We start from the raw sequence: 19,625 nt of genomic DNA on the forward strand, positions 1-19,625 counted from the left end.
TGGGCAGGGCTCCCACTGTCCACACTGCCTGCCACCACAAAGGGTCCTCCTGCGGGCCCTTTCCATGAAAACAGGAAACCCGCCTGGGAATCACAGGGGCGCAGACGAGGCTCTGCAGGCCGTGAATGTGGGTGGGCAGCTCTTTCCCGGACCCTGGTGTCACAGAACAGAAGCCCAGAGACACGGTGAGCTTGGGACATGGAGAGAAACCACGGAGCTGGGGAGACAGCTACAGGCCAGTGCTGGGATGGAGATGGCACCCGCCTCACATGCCCCCTGGCGCACCCAGATGCCACCCGCGGGCGAGGCTCAGGTGCAAGGCCTGGGTCCTGCCTGGGGGCGGAACTCAGCACAGCCGCTGGCGCCCTGTCACATGGGGGCCGAGCGGCAGGCCCTCCTGGCGCTGCTCCCTCCCCCACCAGGGCTCTTGAGAGTCCCCGCTGCCACCCACCGGCTGGGGGCCACTCGGGGCCCCCGGGGGCCAGGCCAACGGCTCAGGCGCGAGAAACGCCGCGGCTCCAGGCTGGGCTGACTTATCGCGTCGGCGGGAAAGCAAAACTCCTCCGTGCAAAAGCATTCCACAAAGGGCGCCTGACTTTCCTGCTCTCGTGCCTCGTTAACATTCCGCAGGCATCCCCGGGTACTTAATAACAGCAAACAGTCTGAATGGAGCGCTCCGCATTCAGCAAACAGCCAGAGATGCTTCTACCCACGGCCGACCTGCCCATTAGCATTTACAGAGAGCCCCCATCTGCATGGCGACAATGGTCCTGCCCCTGAATCCGGAGTTGGGGGGGTGGGCATTTGTTGGCACAATTGTCCCTTGTGCCCACTCCGGGGGACGGACGGGGAGCGCGTCCTGGGGACTCACCAGCGAAGTGGCCAGATTTGAGCCAGAGCGGAATCCCAACAGCGCGTGATGGGGCCAGGATGGCCCCATGCCCGGTGGGGTGGGCGCCCCGGCCCGGTCCGCAGACGGCCCCGAGGAGCAGGGAGCGGCTGCAGCCCCTGCCTGGAATGTTTTCTGCCAGGGGGGCTGCAATCAATGTGGGGGGTACATCGGGGGTCAGCCGCCTGAGAATGGAGCACTTGGCAGGGTGGGCACCCATAGGCACAAAGGGTCAGGAACAATATGAGCCTGTCCCTCTGCTACAGTCGAGATGGTGACACTATCCTTCCAACTGCCGAAGAGCTGGCATGTTCTGGTGGGTGCCGGGCAGAGGATGACAGAAGAGCAAAGGCACATGGTGCCGAGGAATGGGCCAAGTGTGGGTGCACAGTGCTGGCTCTGATGCCCCGTCCCCGCGCCACCAGGAATGGGGGGGGGGTCACATGTATGGGCCACCTCCTTTCTGCCAGCCACAGGCTGCCAGCCACATGGCGTGACCTAGGCAGGCCGGGCACCTGGCAGCACAGAGTGTGGGACAGAGCAGGACAGAGGGTCCCTCCAGGGTGGGGTCCCACCTCCTCAGAAGGACCTGCCTTTGAGCTGGGGGTGTGGGGACGGCAGGACGTCGCCGGGCACACGCTAGGTCAGGGGAGCCGAGTGCCCGTCCCCGTCCCCGTAGCACCACCCCGGGCGAGGGTGTCTCACCAGAGCTGTCGCAGTTGTCCACGGAGAAGTGGTCTGGCCTCCGCTCCTCCGAGACAGGTTCGCACGTGATGTGGGGGACCGTGAGCATCTTCTCTCCGGGGCTCACCCCATTGTCCTTGTCTTGTTTGAACTTCTTTCTCTTTACCTAAGATGATGAACAATAAGCTGGCGGTTCCCAGGCGTCCGCCGGCCCCAGAACCCCCTGGCGGTCCCCGCTGGGCACCTGCCAGGGAACCAGACCTCGGGGGCTAAGTGCCGGCACGGTCGCAGGCAGACAGGGAGGGCCGTGGCGTGGTGATGCTGCCGGGGGCCTCGTGGGGGGCTCGGCACAGGCGCTGCCCGGGAGCTCAGGCTGAGGGGTGGGCGGACAGGTAAACGTCCAAGAGTGCACCAGGGCACGTGCTGACAAGGGCCGCAGAGCGACGGCATGTGTGTGTGTGGGGGGACAGCAGGGGCTGGTGAAGACCCCTCTGAGGAGGTGACTGGGAGGAGGTGGAGGGGTCTGGGAGGGAACAGAAGGTGCAGAGGCTTTGGGGGCAGCTGGCACCCGGGAGAGCTGGGCGCCCCCAAGCGGGAGTGGGCACCACCCTCATTCAGCATGCCACCCGAAGCCTGTCCGAATCCCCTGCACACCAACCTCAAGACCCTCTTCCCCAAGCTGGGATGCCACCTCTGACCTGACAGACACCCACTGTGCCCAGCAGAGGAAGCCTGACACCAGGGCCCTCTCCAGAGCCTTCTCTCCCACCACTGGCCAGAGCCCAGCTCATCCTGCTCTTGGGGCTGCTCCTAAGGGCCCCGAGCCATGGGGATACTGGGGCTTCAAGGCCTGGCACAGATGCACCCCCCCCCCAGGGCCTATAGTGGTGATGCCCCAATGTGGGTTCAGATGAAACCCTAGGTCAAACCCTGCCCATGAGCCGTGGCCCCCGAAGCCTCCCCACCCACTAAGGGGGATCCCATCCACCTGCAGGTGCAGGTGGGGGCCGTTACCATGACAGACTTCTTGGGCTTGGGGCTGGGAGAGAGCAGGGCATGGCTCCGGGCGGGCTTCCGGACATAGATCTTCCAGGTGGAGGAGTCGGGGTTCTCGGCCGCGTAGCACCTCCACGCCGTCTGAACCAGCACAAGGGAGAGGCGGTCAGCTACCCGCTGGGCCTCCCGTGGGAGCTGCAGCTCCCCCATCCTGCCCACACCCCATCCTGCATGCCAGCCCCCCACCTCCTATGGCTGATCCTGCACCAGGCAGCCTCACGCGCTGGCTGGTACTCACAGCTCAGACATCACAGAGGCCCTCACCTGTGAGCACCGATGCACCTGCCAGCATCTCCCCAACCTGTCCCTCCCACAGATGCACAGACACCCATGGCTGCCTCTCCTTGGGGCTTGCACGGCGAGTGCAGGGATGGCCACAGAAACCAAGGGTGCCCCGGGGCTGTGGGCACCAGGCAAGAGGGCCTGGGAAACAAGGCCCCTCCCAGAGGCCCAAATGTGGGCTCCCAGCGCTGGACACCATCCGTAGCCGTGGGGAGCCTCTGGATGTCATGCGGGTGCAGAAGGCCTTGGGCCTATGCTCTAGAGAGATGCCCCTGTGGCCACCACGCAGGGAGGAAGTGATGCCACAGCAGGGGATCCGAGGGGAGGACACGCCGTGTCTGAGTGGGCAGTGGGGGACCGGTGGGGTGCCAGGAGCCTCAGATGAGGATGCATCCTAGTGGTGTTGCTGGTGACGGGGCTGGCAGGGCTCCCGGGGAGCCGTGACATCACCCACGATGGGGACCTGGGCAGGCCCGGCCACCTTCATGTCGCCCATGGGAAAGGCCACAGGCCTGGCCCCTCCGAGGCTGACTCACCACGTCTACTTCCCACCTTCCCCAGCGGTGGGCATGTGTCCTGCCCACAAACGTATGGCCTGGCCGCTACACGTCCCACAACCTGGGGCCCTGGTCCTCCTGTGGCGGGCATGTCTGCACCCCCATGAACATTCCACTCAGACCTGGCCTTTTGCAGGGGTGCTTGCCCCTAAGGCCCAAGGCTCAGCGAGGAACCCGCCACGCTCCCCTCCCACAACAGTCTGCCCACAGCGGCCTGGGCTGGTTTTACGGCCTGATTTATGGTCTCCCCGAAGGGAGAAGGCTATGGGGCTGTAAAACCAGGCCTGAGGGGGCCCAGCCCCTCGGCTTTATGGCCCCTATTTCCTTCCCGTCCAGGTACACCGTCCAGGCCCCAGACAGTGGGTTCCGGAAGGGCTTCAGAGGGATGAGGGGAGCCCCTGGTTGAGCTGAGGCTCCCAGGTGGAGCAGCGCTTGATGGTGGCCACCCCTCATGGGGCCCTGCCCGGGGCAGAGGGCGCAGGAGACCAGGCCACGGGGGTGACCCAGGGGAGCATCCAGTGCTGGATATAGCTGCCCTGCTGGGCAGAGGGTCCCACATCCGCGGGTGGATGATGCTGATGACAACTGAGCCCCAGGACTCTGCCCGGCCCTCCTCAGGTGAGCCCTGGGCCTGCTCATCCGTACTCTGCTGCCCCTGGACCCTCCGGGACCCTGTTTGCAAATGGTTATCCGCCTGAGTCTTTGTGTGCATTAAAAGGCCCAGTGAGCCTCTGGTGTGTCCAGGAGCTTGGGTCAGAGAGCAGAGCGGAACATCCAGGAGCTCAGGACCCCCCCTTCCCCGTTGCTCTTAGGCTCTGCTGCCACCAGCCCCCCAGGCTTGTCACAGCCTCCCTAGGGTCCCCATCAGGTACCAAGGGGCCCATGAATCCAGACGTCAGCCATGCTATCGGCTCACCAGTCCACACCTGCTGCCACCAGGGAGTCCTGAGCCCCGTGCAGTGCCAGGGACACTCAGAAGTGCCCATGCTGCATAAGCAGAGCCCTAGCCACCCTGGGACATGGCGACATGGCCACACAGGGACCCTTCCCCTTTGCCTCCCAGACCTGCTCCAGTGCAGAGCAGAGGGGTGGCCACAGGAGGAGAACGAGGAACAAGACGCCAAGGCTGGCCACTGTGGTTGAGAGGTGAGGGGCCCACAGAAAGACCACCCCACCCCAGGACTGGCCAGGGCACATCCTGGCCCCCTGGCCTGCCCCCCAGGATGTGACCTCCCACAGAACCCTCAAGGAAGGGAGATGGGCGCCCCGCGCTCCAGTGCCCACCCTGTCAGACCACCTGCATGTCCCAGGAGAAGGCACGACGGGTGTGTACGTCTGTGTTGCCAAATCGGCTGATCTATGTTCCAGAAGGATCCGCACTGAGCTTCACGGCCAAGAGCAGTTCCCAGTTCTGAATTCCCAGAATGGACACTAGCTTGTGTTCACCCGCAGACGCGAGACTGGCCATCACAATGGCAGGTGCCGTCACCTGAATGAGCGAGGCTGCCGCCGGGATCTGCCTATTGAAGTGCTTCTGTCTCTGCTTCTGCTGGACCTTTAGGGCGAAGCCAGAGCCGAGAATCCCCTGGGGAGGAGCAGAGGCCAGGGTTCACATCCACGCAGGCAGCTACTGCCTGGCCGGCCTGTGGGACACGGGAACCAGGGAGACAGTGCAGGTGTCGGGGAGACAGGGTGGGCAGAAGGTAGCCCCGTGGGAGGGTGTGCAGCTGCATCCCTGGATGGACAATGGGATGGACGGGACCCACTCGTTAGGGAGGGAGCTCCCCATCCACCTAGGGGATCAATCGTACATGCACACACACATACTGTACAGCACGTGGGCAAACACTGTACACACACAACCCAAATGCACATATTGTATGCACACAGCACACACGAGAGGTGCACACGTACTGCATGTGTTTATATGTAGGTGACACATACACACACAGAACACGGACATGTGTCCACATGCAACACACAATACATGGTGTGCGTAGGTTACTCATGTGCACATAGTAACACATCATACATATGCCCACGTGTGTCCATAAGGACACATGTAACACACACACACCTATGTGCACACACTGGGAATGGGGAGGTATAACCCTCACGGTGATTTCTGGGGAGGACATAGGTCAGGGCCTGGCCCAGGCCTCACCAGGCACACAGACTCCACCCCTGCCTTCATGCGGCAACTGCCACTGGTGTCTCCCCATGGCCCCTGGGGCTGAATATGCCGGCCTGCACCCCGCTGTCTGCTACCAAAGACCCCCCCCCCAACACCCTGGCTGCTGCCCACACCTGCTGCAAAGGGCCCCCTGGGGGTGGTGGAAGGTGAGCTGGGCCTGTGAGTGGGCCTCCCTGGGGGCACCCAGCATGGAGCACCTACCGCTGGGAGCGCAAAGAAGGAGATGGCAAACACAGAGAAGCAGGAGGCGATGGTCTTCCCAACCCACGTCTGGGGCACCTTGTCCCCGTAGCCGATGGTGGTGACCGTGACCTGTAAGAGGGGCAGGTGTCAGTGGTCAGGCCTGGAAGCTCGGGACGGGCGACCGTGCAGCCCAAACCTGTTGCTCAGCTAACATGGAGCTCCCACCACTGTCGCCAAGACAGCCGAGGCTCGGCCAACATCAGTGTGAGCACCGTGGATGGTCTGGTCTCCCTGCACCACAGCCTGCCCCATCCCAGAGGAGTCCTGTCACCCAGGCCACCGACGTTGCTGTGTGGCGGCCCCCAGGATGCCGGAAGCTCCCATCGAGGCTGGTCCTCCACCAAGGGGACAGGGATGACACGCCACTTCCTGACACCACCCTGGGCACCAGATGTCTCAGCCACCCTTCTTCTGAGAGAACCAGACACAGCTCAAGCCTTCTTCTTGGTGGGGGAGCAGACCGTCGGAGCTTGTGGCAGGACCACAGGCTGCCCCCGCCCTGCCCCGCCCCGGGCTCCCCTCCTGCTGGCATCTGAGGTTTGCTCCCTGGGGCCTCCAGCATGAGTCTGAATATGACATCCTGCAGGATCCGAGACCCCGGCCTGGCTGTGCCAGTCACTCAGCCCCAAGTCCCCAGCCCACACCTGTCAGCACACTGGGCCCTGGGGCTGCCTGTGGGCTTTGCAGGAGGCGGCTCTGAGCCTAGCCAGGGACCCAGGACACTCTAACTCACACACATCTGTGGCACACACTCATACCCGCACACCAGGGCAGTAGGCACGGTGGCCCAGAGTGCCCGTGTCACTTCCTGCCTTTGGAGGTCACCTGGCTGGCACCTGCCCGCCCTGCGGTCAAGCCTGTCCTGTTCTGAGCAGCCCGGCTTCACTCCTCTGGAGCCTCTGGTGCAGCCCCAGTGAGAACCTCAAATTCAGGAAGGTCTGCATGGAGCCTTCACTTGACCCCCTGCCCCGAGGAGCTGGTGTGGGGCACGGGGGACATAGCATCAGGGCCCGGAAGGCCGGCAGAAGGCAAGGCCCAGAGAGGAAGTGTTAAGATCTACAGCAGTGACTGCCAGGCCGTCCCGGGGCCCCACCAGGTGCATCCCACCAGCCACAGAACGCGGAGGGAGAGACCCAGTGGCCACAGCCGGGGAGGGAAAGACGTGAGCGCTCGGAGCCGCCAGAAAGGGTGCAGGCCTGTGGACACAGCAGTGGAGGCAGGTGCATCACATGCGGGAGGCCGAGTCACACCAACGAGCTCGTCAGCACACAGACCACTGCAGGCTAGTGCTCGGCCTCTAGGACCGGGGCTGGCCACTGCTGAGCCCTGCCCGGTGTGCGGGCACGGAGGCCTGACCACGTGTCTGCTAGTGGTCCTGGCACTTTTTTTTTTTTTTTAAGATTTTATTTATTTATTCATGAGAGACAGACAGACAGAGAGAGAGAGAGAGAGGCAGAGAGAGAGGCACAGACACAGGCAGAGGGAGAAGCAGGCTCCATGCAGGGAGCCCGATGTGGGACTCAATCCCGGGTCTCCAGGATCACGCCCTGGGCTGAAGGCAGTGCTAAACCGCTGAGCCACCCAGGGATCCCCATTCCTGGCACTTCTACAACTTCACTGTCCCTCAAAACACACATCCACAAAAACGCTGAGCTGCCCATGGCCCAGTCCTTTACATGGACCCCATGAGCGCATGGAGGTGGGTGTGCACCCACAAATGTGCCTCCCACATGTGGGACACAGCACACATGCAACAGCCTGATGGGCTCAGGCAGCAGCATGTGGCACGCATGTGCGTGCATCTCTTACACCACAAGGTGCACAAGGAGGGGCCAGTGCCCACAGTGAGCCCAACACACTCCAGGATCACTCAGCCCATTTCCACTCACGCCACACATACTCGTGCCATGCACACCTAGACCACGGCACAGGTGCCCTCAGGGTGGATGGAGCCAGACCACCCTGGGGCCATGGGCAAGGCTGAGAGCCAGCTGCAGATAAGGGGGTCCCGGGGAAGCCTGGAGCCCTGTGGTCTGCAGGGTGTCCTCTCTGGACAGACTGTGCCCCATGTGTGAGGCCTGGGCCCCAGCCGCCCCTGCAGAGGGCCGGGGCACACAGAGCAAAGGCAGGTCTGGGGCTGTAAAGGGGGTGAGGGCATCTGAGAACTGAGCCCTCTTTTAGGAAATATAATTTTTTGTTATTTTATTTATATCAACATAGAAAGGGTCTGTTACCATTTTAATGAATACTGAAACAATTTTTAAATTCCCCGGTCTTACTCTTCTATGCATTAAGCATTGATGGGTATGACCCACGTGAACAGAAGCTCTCCAGGGTCTGTGGCAGTTGTTAAGAGTGCCGAGTGGACCCAAGACCCGTAAGTTTGAGAGCTGCCGGGCAGGGAGAGGCAGGGGCGGCCAGCAGGCATGCCTACCTCAGGTGCCAGGTTTAAGGGGGTCCCAGAAAACTCAGACATCAAGACAAATAATACATAATACAACCTTTTAAATGATCAAAATTAATACCAAAAGAATCCCCGTGATGATGGGGCAGCGAATGTCGGAGGCAGGGTGGGGTGGACCACAGGCCAGGGCCCCCAACACCGTCTCCCTGAGCAGGTTGACCAGCATCCTGGTTCCCCTGGCTCCATGACGGCTGGGGTGCCTGTGCTCCCCACAGCAGGCCAGCAGAAGCCAGGGTGCCCAGGCAGGCGTCCCCCACCCTGCGGAGGGCACACGCCTCTCAGACCCTGTCACAGAGCTGCTTTGTCAAGTTAACGACGTCGTTTGGCCCCGGAGGAAACGGCCCATCCCCTCAGAGCTGGTGCTTTTCCTGAGTTTACAGACACAGGCAGCTCGGATGGCCCGTCTCCAGGGCTGGGCTTGCCGTGCACACCCCGACCAGGGTGATCTGGGGCACAGAGCTGCACATCACAGGCCCACAGATGTGGGGAGACAGCATGGCCACCGCGGCCCTCCACTGGGCGCCAGCCACCAGGCAGCAGGGGACTGGGATGGGGCTGTGGAGGCAGGCGGGAGAGGGACCGAGCTGTCCTCGTCCTCTGGACGCCGGCACCGGGTGTGTGCTTGCCTCTGCGTCTTCACTCACATTTTGAGGCATGGTGGAACCTTCCAGATCCCCGACCCCCACACTTTCTGCCCTGAGAAGCTGGCACTGGTGTTTTGTTCTGCTTTTTAAAGCAGCCTCTGGGAGGCCAGCCTCCGGCGAGATGGGCAGGTCAGACCAGAAACCTTGGCTGCACAGAAACCCCCAGGCCAGACCCATCTGGAGGTGTCGTGGCTGTCTGTCCACACGTGAGCGTGATGGCAGTGCCAGTATAGACGCTTCAGGGCTCGTACCACCAGACGTGCACCGACTTGGCAAACTTGTGACCTTAGCCTGAGTCAAGGACCTTCTTACAGGGGGCAAGACTGAGGCCGGCAGGCGCGGGCACTGTGCACGAGGTCATGGTGGGGGACTGGGGTGCCGGCAAGGCTGCAGAGCAAACCCCAGGCTAGAGGCAGCCACACCGTCGCATGTCACCAACCTGCCTGGAGGAGGCCAGGAGGACGCAGCCAGGGCAAGGAGAAGCGTGGATGGGGGTGGTGGGTGGGTGGCAGGACCATTTCAGGTCCCCGGGCACTTGTCCCGAGGGCGCACCGACCCTGACCGCAGTGGAGACGGCCAGACTGGTGGGAAACGGCTGATATGCTGGCACATGGGGGCCAGAGAACAAGCCAGCCAGGCCGGCAAACACCCCGAAGAAACCAGATTCGCTTCCGTGGGCAGAACGAAGTAGCTAGACACGACAGACCCACGCCGCCCAGAGCCCCTCAGTCGGTGGGTCTGCTATCTCCAACGTCACCGCCTCAGGAGGCCCTCCCTGACTGCTAGGGCAGAGGAGGTCCTCCAGGGACCCCGCAAATCACCTCGTGCAGACCACGGCTGTAGCTCTGGGAGCACAGGGCCAGGGCTGCCCACCACCCTGCCGCTCCCTGCCAGCGCTGAGCAGGACCGCAGTGACGTCCCAATGTCACATCCGCACGTGGGAAACAGGCTTTCTTGCCGAGAGAGCCTCATGGTCCAAGCAGAGTCTTCACAGCCACAGAAACTTCTGCTGCCTTCCTGGGCTTGCAGAGTCCTCGGTGAGCCCCACATTGACCCTGGGAGGTACTCTGTGGCCTCCCCCTTTTACAGACGGGGAAACTGAGGAATGAACCAATCATGTGCTTACTGGCCCCCAGGGCCAGTTCAGCGGTGCAGCTGACCTGGCATCCCTGCAAGTGGACCCCGTGATCTGCCCTCCTTGTCTCCACCACCTGCCTGATAAAGGGCCTTCAGCCGTCCACGAGCCCCTGCCCTGTGGCCAGCCTGGCCCAGGCTCTGGGGAGGGGGATCAGAAACAAGAGGTCTGTGGGATTCAAGGAGGAGCCAAAAAACATGTGCCGAAGGGGCCACTCTGTGAAGAAGGTGCTGGAGGTGGGGAGCCAGTCAGGGGCACAGCAAGACTCTAAAGCCAGAAGGGCTAAGGAGTATGACTGGACCATGGCAGCCATACACACTTTAGTGTGAGTTAGCTTGCTATGGGTCCAATGTAAGTGGCTGGCTTTGGGGAATGCCTAGAGAGCTGTGACTGGCAAAGTCCCCCCACAATTTACAGCCAACCTTTGGCCTCCTTGCTGGGTGCCCAGTGCCCCAGGCTACCTATGTCCTTGCTGATTCAACTTACCCAACAATTCATGTATGTACCCAGTTTACAGATGGGCTCAGAGAGGCCGGGTAACCTGCACAGGGCCACATAGGCGGCTGGTGGTGGAGCTGGGATCCACACCCACACCCCTGACCACAGCATCACACCGCTTCCTATTTCACAGTGTTTCCTGATGCTGACCATATCTCTTTCCACGGGGCTGAAGCTGCTAAGTCCTTACCCTCGCTGACATGAGATGGACCCCACCCCAGACAAAATCAGTCCTACATTCATTGGGCTCGCCAAGTCACAGAAGAAATACTATCCCCACCCCCACCACGTATTAGCCAGGGGGCAGGAAGTGCAAGATGATGCACTCCAATTGCAGACTCCTACTTATCCTGCAAAACCTACTGCAAAGGTCCTTCCTTGGGGAAGGCTCTCTGGCCGGGCTCCCAGGGCCCACGGTTCTTACCCCACCCCTGAGGGCCTACAGGCACAAGACTGGGCTCCTGCAGACCCTAGTTCTCAGCTGTACAGCACTTGCAGGCTTTGCAGAGAGCTCCAGGCAGAGAAAGAGCCCCAGCATGGGTGGGTCTGGGTGCCTGGCCTGCCACCCCCAGCCCATGGGCTTCAATTTTTCCAGCTTCAGATGAGACCCTGACACCGGCCCCATGATCTTGGCGGTGCCGACTGGGCTGGCATGTGACCATTTGGGGGGTCCTCACCCAGGCCCTTACTCAGCCCCCAGACCCACCGGACCTCACCCGGCCAGGAAGCAGTTTGGCCCAGGAGGCTGGACCCTCCTGGAGCTGCCAGCCGAGGAGAGAGTGACCAGGAATCAGACTCTAAATGGCGGTTGAAATGCAGGGACAGGCTTCCAGCGTTTTTGCTCTAAAGTCTAAATTTAGATGCAGGGGGGTAAACACAACCCAGCAGCCTCTTGATTTTAGAGACCCCCGGGCGCTTAACAGAGGAGCCCGTGTTTGCAAAAACGGCTTTTCCCTCCACTCAAACTTTAACACAAACAAACGCATTTTGTTCCAAGGGTGAAGAAAAAAGTCTTAAATCCTCCCCAAACACCTCCACAGCCAGGCATGGGGCACCACACTCGGGGGAGCGGGGAGCTCTCACGCCAGTGTCGGGTGTCCCCACCAGGGTCGGGGGACAGGAGGAGACACTCAGCCGTTGAGCCCACAGCTTCACTAGACGACATAGAATCTGAAGAAGCTTGGTGGGGGAGGGGAGTTCTTCTCGTGAAGTCTGGCCAGGACACCGCTGTCCTGGGCTGAATAGCGTCCCCCCGAAAGTCACGTTGCCCAGACCCTCAGAATATGAGCTTATTTGGACACAGGGCCTTTGTCGAGGTGCTTATGGTAAAATCTCGAGTCGAGATCATCCTGGTTTGTCCAGGCAGCCTCTAAACCAGAGACAAGTGTCCTTATAAGCGACAGAAGATGCGGCTACAAACCCAGGGACGCCTAAAGCCCGGGAGGCTGGAAGAGGCAGGAAGGACCCTCCCCTGGAGCCTCGGGAGGGAGCGTGGCCCGGCCCACGCTTGGATCTCAGACTTCTGGTCTCCAGAGCTGGGAGACAATACACTTCTCTGGTCTGAAGGGCCTTGGTCTGTGGGACCTTGTTGGGGCTGCCCCGGGAGATGGATGCCCCCACTGTCCCCAGGGCCATGGGCAGAACCAATCCGCAGGCTTGCCACCCTCTCATTCATCCACACGACGGACACTGCTGAGTCGATGCCGAGGACGCCCAGGGCTGCCTCAGGGGCACCCACAACCCCCCCACTGGGCTTGAGAGGTCTCGATGCCAGCCCTCCAGAGGGACTCCCATGGCTCTGCAGAGGGAAATACGGGGCCCACCCTTCCCACCCTCCCGGGGGCTGAGACGCCCTCCTTTGGAGTCTGTCCGGAGCTTCTCTGGGAAGCCCAGGCCTGCAGGGTGGGGGGTGGGAGGGGTGCACAGGCCAAGCCCTGGTGGACCCGGGGCGGAGACCAGGGGACCTGCTGCCTTGGGCCTCCCAGGGCAGCACCCCACCCCCATCTGTCCCAGATAGGGAGCCTCGGGGCAGGGCCAGGCAGGGGCCCGGCGCCCCCTCCCACAGGAGGCAAGCGCAGCCAGGGCATGGACACGGGCAAAGAACAACCGCCGGGCGCAGTGGCAAATCACCAAACTGGCTTCCAAGCCCCCATCGGGCCGGCCCTGTCTTGCATTTCTCGAGCTGTTTGTCCGAGCCGCGCCAGGAACACAGCCCATAACTCAAGCCTCGGGCCGCTCCCGCTCGGACAGCTGCAGGGGCAGCAGCCGCTATGAATGGGCGCGTTCGCCCCACAGCCCCAGGGGGCGGGGGGCCCCGGCGGCCCAGAGGCGCAGGGCCCGGTGGGAACAATGGCCCGGCCGGGGCCTGCGGTGGCCGGGGCCGGGGCTGCAGCTGACGGCGGGGCCGGGGCACCGGTGCCAAGCCGGGTACAAAGGGGCTGTTCTCCCGGCCGGCGGGCGGATGTTTGCACAGGTGTGGGAGAGGGGGCACCGCTCCGCCGGGGGCTGGGGGCAGGGGAGCCGCCCGGGGAGCCAGGGAGGGCAGCGCCAAGGCCGGGCACCGCTTATCGGCCGGCCTCGGGCAATCGCCCACACACTTCCTCCTGGCTCTGGGCAGCCTGTCCCCACGTGGGCCTGCCACCAGGGCCTGTCCCCTCCACCCACCCCAGCAAGCTCCCTGACGGCGGCTGAGCCCTCCTGCCCAAACCTGCCAGGGCCTGCCACGCCAGGGCCTATGGGGGCATCGGCGCTTGTGGTGGGGAGGGCGGAGGGGCCTCTCCCAGGCATGGAGTCGAGTTAGCATGTCCTCGTCTTCCTCCAGCAGCCTGGCACGCTGGTAGCTTCCAGAAAACACGCAGACTCGCTGACATCAGGGACCCTGCCCGTGTGCTTGGCCTTATGGGCGTGGAACACAGACATAGCAGGGCATGTGTGCCCATCAAGGGTACCGGGTACAGGGAGGCTTCCCAGTCCACCCGGACAACCGGGGATCAGCCTCCTTTCTGGAGGGGGGTGGGAGCCCCAGCTGAGAGCAGGGCCTACTTTCTCTGGAAGGTAAAAGACTGGGGACTTGGCTGGGGCCTGCCCCCTGCCCCATTCCCCTTAGACCCTGTGCTGCCCCCATGGCCTCACCACATCTCATACAGGCTAGGAGCCTCTGCTGTCCCTGGGCCCCCCTCACCTTCATGAGCCCAGATGTCAGCTGCCCCACCTCCAGCTGTGGGGGTGCCCCACTCAGCCACGCTCAGCCTGCAGCAGGGCCAGTGTCCACCTGCCACTGCCCGCTCCACTGCTCCTGGCTCTCTTCTAGACCCTCCTGAGGCACTAGTGGGTCACACCCCAGAGCACTTTGAAGGAGGGAGCACTGCACCCCAGGAGAATGGTGGGAAGCGTGAGGACCTGGCCTGTGGCCCATGCCCCATCCCTCCCACAGCAAGGGTCCATCCTGGGCTGTGGCAGGGCCTTGCACATGCCATTGCCAGCCTGGGGCCTGATCCCTGGGGGTGGTAAAGCTACCAGCCACCCTGCCTTCAAATGCCCTACCTCCCCACGAGGCCCAGGGTGTGGGTAGAGGGTGTGGTAAGGGGCACCTTTCACACTCCAAACACTTGCTCTGCGGGCCCACACGGCAGGGACACGGGCAGGCCTCCGGGTGCATGTGGCTAACAGAGGCCTTGCCTGACTGTCCAGCAATGAGTAGTCCTCAGGGGAATGTCCCTCGCCCTTGCAGGCCTGACCTGGGAAGCCCCTGCCTGCCTTCCTGAGGGTCCCTCTGCCTCATGTCCGTGTCTCCTGTAGACTGGCAGCTCAGGGAGCCGAGAGCCACCCAGTCCATGCTCTGGACCACTTGCAAATGAAGCTGGATGCCAGGTACGGGCCCTGCTGGTAGTGTGGCCCAGGAGTCCATCTCCACAGCCAGAGGAGCCCGCACTTCTGTGAGCAGGGCCTAGCTGCAGCATCTGCAGGCTGGACACATGGCCCAGACAGGGGGATGCTCCTCCTTTCTCTTGAGGACCTGTGCCTGTCATATCACAGGGTTGTTTGCTATTTAATTCTGCATTCCCTGGTGCAGGGATGCTCCTGGGGACAGCACAGATCCTCCCGGACAGGCAGGACCTGCGCCTGACCCCGCCTCCCCACGTGGCCAGGGCAAAGGTCAGCCAGGGCAAAGGTCAGCCAGTGCCCCGGGTCTGGCCAAGGAGAGCCCCCCTTGGGGGTGGGTGGGAGCTCCCAGGCCCGGCATATGCCCTATTGGATACCCACTGTACAGGCTCAGAGATATAGAGACCCTCCCACCGCATCCCCCAAGCATGAAGGGTCCAGCATGGGGCCCCCAAGCATTAGCACAAAGAGCCTTCCACCCAAACCAGCAGGTCCCAGAACCCAGTGCCCTTGGTCCTCCCGCCCCGGGCACCTGTCCCCACTTACCACTCCCCACCACAGGGCATCTGCATAGCTGCCAAACTCCACTTGGCCCGAGTCGTTCACGGCATCCTTCTCGGCCAGGTACACGAAGTACGAGGAGAAGATGAGGCCCAGGAAGCCGATGTACAAGGTGGTGATGAGCTCCTGGGGGCACAGTGGGCAGAGGGGCCGCATCAGCTGGGCACTCATGATGTCCCCGGCCTCTGTGACGGTGCTCCAGGCAGACGTCACAGGCTGGGGGCACCTACAGGTGGTTCTCTGTGAATCCCTGAGTGCTTTGCACGCCTGCACTGGACTTTAGGACAGCGCACCTCCGCTTCTTCTCAGTGGCGGGCCCTGGCCATCACCTGAGGGACAGGCCAACACACAGGCTCCCAGGCCCCCGGCTCTGCCCCAGGACTGAGGCGCTGCACCTTCTTCCCATCTGCCACTGTGAGATCCCTGAGCCTCACTCTCCATCCTGTACTTTTGTCCCTGCTCTGCCCCTGGCTCTGCCCTCCACTCCACCCCCCGCTCTGCCCCCTACTCTGCACCCACGTTCTGCCCCCAGCTTCTGGTCCCCAGCTCCGGGGAGTGTGGGCACATCATCTGCCTGGCAGGTGGGGACGTGGGCACCACAGCATGCGAGGCACTGAGACTCGGCATAGCACTCCATCCTCCCCCAACCTCGGGCCCTCCACCCCACCCAGACCACCCACCTGGCGGTGGATGAAGACCACAGAGCCAAGCAGCCTCCAGGTACCTCCCTGGCGATCCACATGCAGCATCCTCAGGATCTGGAGGAAGCGGATGCCCCTGCGGGGGACATACCTCTGTACCCCTGGCCCTGACTCACCCTCAGGCACCTCTGAACAGCCCCCACCCTCAGTGCAGCCCCTCAAAGTCCGGCCCTGAAACTGCCCACTTGCCACCATGCCAGCCTCACCGTCCCTCCTCAAACAAGTGTTGGGGCCGAGGGCAGCAGGCCAGACCCCAGCCAAATTTCTTTGGTCTCCAGGCCACTTCTGGGGGGAGGCCTTGGGATCACCTCAGTTTACAGATGAGCAAACTGAGGTCCCCAGATGGTTAGGTTCCAGCCCAAGACCCAGAAGTGCTCTTGCTGGGTCTCAAACCCAGGGAGCCTAACTCAGTGTGGGGTCTAAGCCTGCACCCCCACCCCCAGCACGCTGCCCCGGGCTCTTGTACCCCCAGCTGGAACAGCTTGCAGCCCAGGTGTACCTGATGGCCGAGGTGGCAAACACCTGCCCCTTGGAGCCCACGCAGAGGACAACCATGGAGGCCAGGACCACGATGAGGTCTGAGGAGAAGGGGCGGTGTGTCACCAGCCAGGCAGCTGGCTCAGGGGAAGGAGCCTGGCGGTCAGGAGGACAGGGCCACTCGGACAGGGAGACTGGCCCTCCAACTCAGGCACACCCAGGCATACCTGGCCCACCTCCCAGCCCCACTCCCAGGCCACCAGGGCAGCAGATTCCCCATGCTGTGCTGGCACAACCAAAGCAGTGCCCCAAGGGCAGCGTCTGAGGCTGCCTCCTATGTTGGGGGGGTTACCCTACTGGCCTCAGGGAGACTCCAGCTGCTGGTGCTCATGATGGGGACCCACCCTGCCAGATCCCCCTCCCTGGGGTGGGTGCCTAGCCCTTGCCTGGAAACCTGGGGTGGGGGTAAAGGTCCCCTGGGGGCAGGCGGGACTCACCAATGATGGAGATGGGCTTCCGGGCAAAGCGCAGCCTCCCCCAGATGCCTACATACTTGCTGCGGCAGCCTGCTGACCAGAGGCGGACCACATACTCCGTCCCAAAGAACACCACCAGGACAATCTCCTGAGGGGCAGAGGGGAGTGAGCCAGCGAGGCCTCTGCTGAGAGGCACCCAATAACAGCCGGCCTGGGTCCTGGTCTTCCAAGGATGGGTGGCACCTAGTGCGTGGTCCACCTGGACAGGCCAGGTCCACTGCCAGCAGACACCTGCAGCTCTTCAGACCAGGGCCCAAGCAGGCCCAAGGGGACATCCACAGCAAGGCTTGGGAGAGGCTCAGGGCTTGTGTCCTCACCTGGCCCTGAGAACATGACATCCTGGGGTGCACATTCTCTGGCCAGCGCTCATTTGAACCACTGAGCTCCCAGAGCTCAAACCATACATCCTCATGTGGGTGTTGGAAAACATCCATCCTTTTGGGGTGGCCCCTCTTTCACCTCATAGCCACCATGTCACCAAGGACACAGAATCCGGGGATACTTGGTAGCTATCACTGGGCCCAGGTGCAAGAGCACCCAGAGTAGGGGAGGTGAACACCAGGAGGAGGTAGCATGGGGTCTCAGAGGGCATCACTGGCACTCCCCTCAAAGGAAGGGTGGGTACCAGGTCAGCTGTGGAGTAGTGCCCCTCAGGAGGCTCCTTCCACAGCCAGGGCTCTGACAAGGACCACTCCATACATCAGGATGCAGTCAGGTGGATCAAGGAGGGGAAGCCAGAGTGCCAAGATCCAGGCTACAGAGGACGGATGGGCAGTGGACATAGACAGGTGGGTGGATGGGTGGACAAGCGAGGGCAGATGGTGTAAAATCCAAGTTCAACAGCAAACCAGACAACCCAGGTTCCCAGAGACTGAACCCTATCAAGATTAATCAGGAAGAAATATGAAATCTGAATAGACCTATAACCAGGGAGGAGATTGAACCCGGGATCAAAATGCTCCCAGCAAAGAGGAGCCATGGACCCAAAGGCTTCCCTGGTGAGTTCTACCAAACATTTAGAGATCTAATTACAATCTTTCTCATATTTTTCCAAAACAAAACAAAACAAAACAAAAAACTGAAGAGGACGGAACACTTCCTAACTCGTCCTGTGAGGCCGGCATTCCCCAGACACCAAAGTTAGAGAAAGATATTGCAAGAACAGAGGAACATACACGGGTATGTGAGCCAGTTCCAGAGCAAGTTAGATCACACGCTATAACCAAGTGGGATCTATGTTTGGAATGCAAGGATGGTTCCGCTTAAGAAAATTGACCAACAGAACACATAACGTTAACAGAACAAAGGGGAGGGGCGGGGGGATGCGTGACATCCATTGTTGCACATGGAGAAAACAGGGGAAAAAATGCCACCCCTCTTCATGTTGAAAGCAGCGGACCAACCAGGAACACAGGGAGACACCTGCACGTGATAAACGCCACATCTGCAAACCCCACCGTAAATAGCGCACCAATGATGACAGAGAAAGAAAGATGGGACGCTCTTCCTCTACGATCAGGAACAAGGCAAGAACACCCATCCCCGCCAGCCTGTGCAACGCGGTGGGACAGACAAGCTCTGGCCAGAGCAAGGAGGTGAGGAAAAGAAAGAAAAGGTGTCCAGATTGGGAAGGAAAAATAAGATTATCTCTATTCAGAGAAGATACGATCTAATGTATGGAAAACTCTAGACTCCACAGGCGCACATGCCTGTCGAATCTCACTAGAATTCCGCAGAGTGGGGTGCAAAGTCAGCACACACCAATGCATGGTACTCTTTCCACCACCAACCAACGACCTTAAGAAGAAATGACAAAAGCCAGTCCCGTTTACAGTAGCGACAAGAAGAATAAAATATTTGTGAATTAACCACGGAGGTCAAAGTCTTGCAGAATGAAAATACCGCGTCAAGAAATGGAAGGAGACACACAAGGTCAGGTGCGCCCCGTGTTCCTGGGCCACACGAGGCAGAGCTGCCAACGCCATCTCTCTCAAAAACACAATGACTTTGCTCTCTCTCTCTTTTTTGTAGAAATAGTGGTCTTAGGTTCATGTGGAATCTCATGGAACCCTGAACAGTCCAAACAAAACACGGTCCATCCACACAAGGGATGATCGCTCAGCCTTATGAAGGAAGGAGAAGCCGGCACCTCCTCCAGCATGGACCCACCCTGAGGGCACTCTGAGGGGAAAGGCTAGATGTGCTGGCCTCCAGCTGGCCCCCTGCTCCGTCCTCCCCTTGGAGTCTGGCCCTGGCAGGGGACATCTGCTCCCACGGGGTGGCAGTGCAGGTCCTGCTCCCATGCCCCCCTTTGCCCTCCCCACCCGGGAGCCTGCCACAAGGGGGTGGCTGGACACTGCCCACTGGCTCCCAAGTCTCATTAATTCGGGTGTGAGATAGTGCTCCTGCCACCCAGCTGGTGTTGGAGGCAAGCTCAGTAGATAATGGGGAGAAAACACGGGAAAGTTTCTTTCTCCTTTTGCAAAAAAGTTCTCAGTTCACAACGTGGATCCTTTGGGGTGGGGGTGGGGGCGCTGTGCATGGCTGATGGGAGAGCCAGGGGCATGCGAACCTGCAGTCTCTGTGACCTTGAGGCTGACAGCAGGCTGAGCCCATAGGGCGGGGGCCACATTCAGCACCCAGCCCCTCTCCGCGGCCCCACAACAGGGTCTGCCCTGGCTGGCATTCCACGTGGGTCTGCTGAATGAACGAACACACGCACAAGTAAGCCAGTAAGCAGCCTGAGAGCCCCCCGCTCACAAGGCTGTGTCCCGTTCACGTCTTCCCCAAGGACCTGGCCCTGCCAAGTCCCAGGAGGCAGG

The 19,625-nt window shown here is 61.4% G+C and overlaps 1 protein-coding gene across 2 annotated transcripts in view; it reads right to left on the minus strand.

Annotated features, from left to right (window-relative positions):
• KCNQ1 (potassium voltage-gated channel subfamily Q member 1) overlaps window positions 1-19,625 on the minus strand; it is a 321,916-nt gene that overhangs the window by 222,315 nt on the left and 79,976 nt on the right. For both annotated transcript variants that reach the window (XM_026003928.2, XM_072758720.1), the window contains exons 3-10: window positions 16,765-16,891; window positions 16,290-16,368; window positions 15,770-15,866; window positions 15,075-15,215; window positions 5,864-5,974; window positions 4,958-5,053; window positions 2,588-2,710; window positions 1,595-1,739 (exon numbers count right to left, since the gene is read on the minus strand). In XM_026003928.2, the coding sequence (XP_025859713.2) occupies window positions 1,595-1,739; window positions 2,588-2,710; window positions 4,958-5,053; window positions 5,864-5,974; window positions 15,075-15,215; window positions 15,770-15,866; window positions 16,290-16,368; window positions 16,765-16,891 (919 nt within the window). The remainder of the gene's footprint in view (window positions 1-1,594; window positions 1,740-2,587; window positions 2,711-4,957; window positions 5,054-5,863; window positions 5,975-15,074; window positions 15,216-15,769; window positions 15,867-16,289; window positions 16,369-16,764; window positions 16,892-19,625) is intronic.

This window comes from Vulpes vulpes, chromosome 5 (assembly GCF_048418805.1).
Source record: "Vulpes vulpes isolate BD-2025 chromosome 5, VulVul3, whole genome shotgun sequence".
NCBI classification, from domain to species: Eukaryota; Metazoa; Chordata; class Mammalia; order Carnivora; family Canidae; genus Vulpes; species Vulpes vulpes.